General features: G+C 38.7%; 1 protein-coding gene across 1 annotated transcript in view; it reads left to right on the forward strand.

Moving 5' to 3' along the window:
* The window catches only part of LOC101854426 (PDZ and LIM domain protein 7), a gene marked incomplete at its 5' end in the record, with an annotated part of 6,026 nt that extends 2,806 nt beyond the window's left edge, over positions 1–3,220 (forward strand). Inside the window, 1 exon segment of the mRNA XM_005102948.2 lies at positions 286–3,220. Coding sequence (XP_005103005.2) covers positions 286–392 — 107 coding nt within the window.
* Positions 3,221–6,387: the final 3,167 nt, after the last annotated feature.

Consider the following 6,387-nt stretch of genomic DNA (forward strand, 5'->3'; position numbering starts at 1 on the left):
TGTGTGGTTTTGGGATATGGGGTTGGGGAGTTGAGGTGCAGCTCCAATTGGTGTGACAACAGACTATTTATGACACAACCCTTCGGGATTTCAGATATTAAAAACAGCACACTTACTTTACTTTACTTTACTTTACCGATGCAGCGGCCAACTGAGTTCGAGCCCTTCTGTCAGAAAACAATGCACCAACTTGTATTTTCTTTTATAGTAACATATCTACATCTATTATTTTGAGTTGTTTTCCTGTCACCGGAAGTTACGATTTCTGTCGTCTGCTGTCCCCAGCTGCTGGAGGCAAGCCATCGTCCATCTTCGACAGGAACAAGCAGGAGAGATCAGATTATCTCCAGGCTCAAGGACAGACGATCCAGAAGACATTCGGAGAGCAATAACTTCCGGTCTTCTTTCGGGCATTAACTCTTACTTCTTCACACACTCACGCGACACCAAAATAAACGTCTCGTTGTGTTCGTCTTCCATACATGGGGAATTTGCTAGAACTTTGGGCTGGTCCAACGCTTTTCACTTTATTCTGAATTTTATGCAACAAGAAGGAATACCATTACATATTATTTTCCTTAAGGATTTTCTTCCTTAATTGACTGTTTATTGGTCTTATGGATGGGTTACTGTATAACAACTCTGAATTAAAATTGGTCTGCAGTGAAAGCGATAGAATCAAAGAAAAGCTTGTAACAATCACCATCTGAATTCACAAACAGGAGGGTTCTAGAAGTACCTGTACCGGTATTGTATATAATATATTAAACGCGATTCTCTGGTGGCGTTTCGTCTACTTGCGTGTTTGATATCACAATATTGTGCAGAAAAGAAACACTGCAGTGTCTTTGAGTAATACAAAAAAAAGAATAGCTTTGATGATATTTTTCCCCAGAAGACTGTGTTAAGTACGCGTACAGGTAATTCATATGATTTTGATTGGATTATATTTAAATTCCTTGAAATGTGGTTACCTGGCTACATTTTATATTAATAACAGAAGATAAAACACGCTATGGTTATTAAAAAAGTCTAGCCCATTACATATTTAGGACTAGGAGAATCGTATGACACGTCCTCTTGATTGTTGTGCAAGTCTTTCTGTTTCTTCTTTACTTTATTTCACGGTGCCTATACCCCATGAGCAAACATGTCCTTCATGTATGACCAGGGGCCTCATTATATTCTTTGTTATTTTGCTCCGTTTCTTCTGACTCTTTCTTCAAATTTCACCGAAGGAAAGGTATTGTTGTTTCATGTTGCTTGCAACATTTAGTGATTTAGTAGTGCAATATTTCACGTCTTGGTGGGATTGCGATGGGTTTTGTATGAACATGTCGTTGTCACCCCCAGAACGTCTTGTATATTTTGTAAACCTTGCGATCATTTTCGACCTGTCCAACAGTCTTCTACTTCCACACATCATCTCGTTGTAGTTCTGTTTCCCGAGTTACCTTCCTACTTCAACTTTTATTTATTTTTCATCACACTTTTTGAATGCAATAATTTCGTTATCTGTGCAGCTTATGCTGTCCCCCACCCCTCTCCCATTTTGTTGTTGTTTCTGTTTAGATATAACTTAAGCCCTACATATTTGAATTTTTCCAAATATATTCTTATTCTTGTTGTTGAATATTCCCTACCCTTTTGCCTTTTAGGCTAAACATTCTATGTGATATCGATAGGTTAAAAACCACGAAAAAAAATCTTATTATTGTTATTATTAAGTGGTATTCATTCTTTATTTATTATACCTCATCACTCATAGTACCTGCAACTCAGATCCTTTTTCACTATCTTACGCACAATGACAATCCATGGGTGGTGGGAGGTGAAAAACACCCAAAATACAATACGTCATTTACTTATCAAAAACCCACCCTACGGCTCCAAAAAGATGCTTGCTCTAAACAATATCATCGATAATGATTGTTCAATAGAGCAACTTGCGACCCCAGAATAACAAGATTCTTTCTCAATCATACTCCGTTTGTACTAGTTCAAAGTTTTCTCTCAATATACATTATATAAATCGCCTAAAAAATGAAGGACACAATTTGCATGGTTTTATCTCATCAAATAAAAGAAAAGGAGATCTAACTTCTACATAATATAATGGAGCGGGGAGTACAGAGGGAGGGCACAGATACCCAAACTCCAAACACAAAAACAATCCAAGTAAGAAACTTATTATCCTGGGATCGGTATGCGGCGTCTAAAGTGCGTCATAATGTTTGAACAGGATAATGACATTGACAAATCTGATGAACATCACTCCCAATCTCTATTTATTTTTCTCTCAATCCATTTATTCCAATATTTTTACCCACTTTCTTTAAGATCTGATAACGTGTTATTCCAGTATTGACAGCATGCAACCAATGACTACCCCCCCCCCCCGTTCCGTTTTTTTTCAGATTTTACCCGTTTCCGAGTATTATGAAATATTGCTTTATATTTATTTCACGTAAACAAATTAATCCACAGAGCCTGAATATCGTGTTTTTTCCCCATCTTTTTTTTTTTACCACACTGCTCTGGTACAAAGTCAAGTGTCAGAAATGTTTTGATATTCCCGCCCCCTTTCCACCCCTCCCTTTCCCCTTAACCAAAGAGTGTTCGATCCTTGCCTTAGCCCCACAGGGACGAAGTGTCTGAGTGAGTGTCTCACAGGCACTCTGTTCCTCCTGGTCTCAGAGATGTGTCACTGTCAGTAGTCAAGTAGTAGACCTACACGTAGATGATATCACCAGGCTGTGCCTTTTGTTTCTTTTTTTAGTTTTTCAAATTGAAGTCTCAATTATTTTGCCTGGTTTACGGCTAAAGAAATCATCATGTGTGTGTGTGTGTGCGTGTGAAAAAAATACGTTTTAGACAAACTGGTAAATCAAACTAAATACAGAGTACAATATCTTTCGTGGCCTTCCTACGCAATACAGAAAAAACCCAAGAAACTATAGCAAAAAAATCAACATAATTTATCGACCAACGGCAAGTTTGAAGTACATGTATGACTAAATTAACGTTTTGCACATACTCCATTATGACCGCGCCACTTCCTACCTACAGAGTTTTCAGGTGTTGTTTCTCTCTTTGGGGGAAACATCTCTCTCGTCTCAAGACTTTCTGCTCGTTTAATATTAAAATTAATTTCTGATAATAAAATTGAGTTGTTGGACTTATGCCTTGCTACTTTGAATAAACATGGTTCATGAGTGTCTCCGACGAGTTTGTTCTTTTATTAATAAACTTTAAATACTATTGACATGAGGAGTCTTCCCCAAAAAATTCACATAAAACACATCCTTACCCAAACATGTTTTTATTGTAAACCACGACAATTTAACACTTTTCAGACGGGAGGACATGTGTTTAAAAAGTTTATCAAAAAAGAAAAAAAAGGCGATTCTGGTTCAAACCCGTTTTTTGTTTTTAGATGTTGGTATTTAAATGACTTGCATTCTGTAGTACTATTGCCATGCTAAGGCATACCGACGTCTCTGCAAAAATTAATCTTCATTTAAATGGATGCCTACACCCATTCTACATCTTGTGTGAAAGACGTATCTGCACTACAAATAGGATATTTCACTATGGCAAACAGACGTAACTGACGGCCATGCTCATATTTCCAATGGCAGCGCGACGTAACTCAAAGTCATAAAAAGTGCAGATACGTCGTTCTGCCTTGGTACGTAAAAGGTCGTTTAAGAAAAAACAACAACCCCCCCCCCCCCAGGTATTTAGAATAGTAACCTAACACGCGGGTGGTAAGAGGGCGCCCCTGGTTGATTCAACTTACAGTACAGTCCGGCACGGTTAACTTCACGCTGGGGATTGACAATGTGTTTGACACATCAATAATTGTGGTAAGCTGTATAATATATATTAGGGGGCTCTCGTGGCCTAGGGGTTAAGGTGCTCGACTCTCATTCAATAGGTCCCGGGTTCGAATCCTGATAGCGACGGACATTTTTCTTCTCTAAAATTGTCTCCTTGAGTCCTTTCCTGCTCTCTAGTTAGCTATGTTCTTAATTTCTTTCGTCCGCTTTCGTCTCCACTTTCTGCCCCAACCCCCTCACCTCTTTTGCCCCCTCCTCAGGGCCCCTGACTCTTTCCGAAGCCTTTCTACTGCCACTCCTCGGCTCCTTCTTACTGCAGTCTTTCAACCTCACCCCTGATCTTATGGTACGAAAGATCTACACCTAGCCTTCTCGGACAAGGGCGAAAAATCTCGGAGGTTCCGTGCGTACGTTGCACACGTTAAAGATCCTTCGGTGGTACAAAATCGATAAGAGCAGGCTTCGGCGGCCACACGGGCAAAATTCAAAATTTCCTACCAATTGAAAATGTTTAATGTGTCCCGGGCTCTCACATGACCTTATGCAGTTGCCAACGCCGTAAAATACCCCCCCCCCCCCCTTAAAAAAAAATAAATTAAAAAATATATATATATAGAGAGAAAAATCTATATATATTATGGGGGTATCAGTATCAGTCGGGAAATGGCAGAATGTAAGAGCTATCCTTGTGATGTTTTGTTTACTGTGTTCGTGTTATAAGTACCCAACTTTATATAGCTTCCCCCCCTCTGTTGTTCCTGTCTGTCCTACTTTTCCCCTGCGTTAAATGACTGAGTTGATGTGCCTCTTTGTAATTAAAGAAAAACACGCTATGATAATAATTTTAAAAACTCACAAAAACCCCCCAAAAACCGAAACCTTAAGATTAAGATTTAAACATGATGCTGAAGGCAACATTCCAATCCCAGCTAGGTTGTTGCGGCTTTGTTATAATACATATAGAGAAGTACATTGGCACAGTCATTTACTCAAGTGCGCGGGAAAAGAAAGACTGGCAAAAACATCAGAGGGACAGAAAAAAGTAGAACCAACAAGAGGCACTCTCCCCCCCCCCTCCCCTCACCATCCACATCTATGGTATAACTCCACTTTCAACACAAACTAAGAAAATCCATTGTCGTACCAGCGTCTGTAGAGTAGTGGTTAGGCACTTCACCATCACATGCAAAAGATCTGAATTCAGTTCCCCTGTGCGGAGTATTTTTATGGAGTATCTCATTCTTTCGGTTGGGAATTTGTATCCGCTCCGGCCCTTACAGACGTGGTTGAAAATGATCTAACCTGTGCCGCTGAAAATTTTTGTTAGTAAGTTTTTTGCGGTACTTGCAACATAATAAGGTCATATAAATGCCGAAGATTAGAGGTGTTACAAGACAGTAACAAACACAAAAAAGAAGGAGGGGAGATACGGATGATGATAGATGTTTTAGTTTTAGTTTTAGTTTAGTTTTAGTAAGAGTTTTACGGCACTTGCAACACAATAAAGTCACATAAGTGCCAAAGATTAGAGGTGTTACAAGAGAGTAACAAACATAAAAAAGAAGGAGAGATAAAGACGAACTGTTTGATAGGAAAGAAGGAGCAAACCACACAAGAGCACCTGCCAACCACTCACAAACTGTGTCAACAGGGGCAAAAAAAGACCAAGAATAAACAAAAAAAGCCCCGCCCTACAACCCACAAAAACACACACAGTAGGAGTACATGTATCAAGACAATTGGGCTTCAGAAATGAAGAGAAAGAATAGGTATTAGAAAGACAAATTTTTAATAACAATTCTTTTAATAAAAGCTAACATTTTAAATCAAAGAGTAGAAACAAAACGACTGTACTACTCAGCACAGACACACATATCACAGATACACATGACACATACACATGTGATACAGATACACATCATCTCTCTCACACACACACACACGACACATACACATCATCTCTCTCTCACACACACACACACACACACACACACACATAACACAGATACACATGACACATACACACGTGATACAGATACACATCATCTCTCTCACACACACACACACACGACACAGATACACATGACACATACACAGATACACACACACACACACACACACATATGACACAGATACACATGACACATACACACGTGATAATAATAATAATAATAAATGACATTTATATAGCGCTCAACCCCGAATAAAGTACACAGGCTCTGAGCGCTTTACAATACAGTACAACATACAACAGTAACATGAAACGTTGTGTTCTGACTAAAGAAAATTATTCCAAATATTCATCTTATTAATTTAAAAACAGAAACGACTTCAGCTGACATTTGAATGAATCAAAAGATTTGATTTCTCTCAACGTACTTGGTAAAGCATTCCAGATCTTGGGACCTTGGTATTCAAATGCCCTTTCACCCATTGTTTAAAGTTTCATAGATGGTAAAATAAATTTCTTTTTGTCAGCTGATGATCTTAAACTGCGAGTTGGAATGTAGTCTTAACAGATTTGATAAATATGATGGTGCATTAT

Source organism: Aplysia californica, unplaced genomic scaffold (assembly GCF_000002075.1).
Source record: "Aplysia californica isolate F4 #8 unplaced genomic scaffold, AplCal3.0 scaffold00351, whole genome shotgun sequence".
In the NCBI taxonomy this organism is placed as follows: domain Eukaryota; kingdom Metazoa; phylum Mollusca; class Gastropoda; order Aplysiida; family Aplysiidae; genus Aplysia; species Aplysia californica.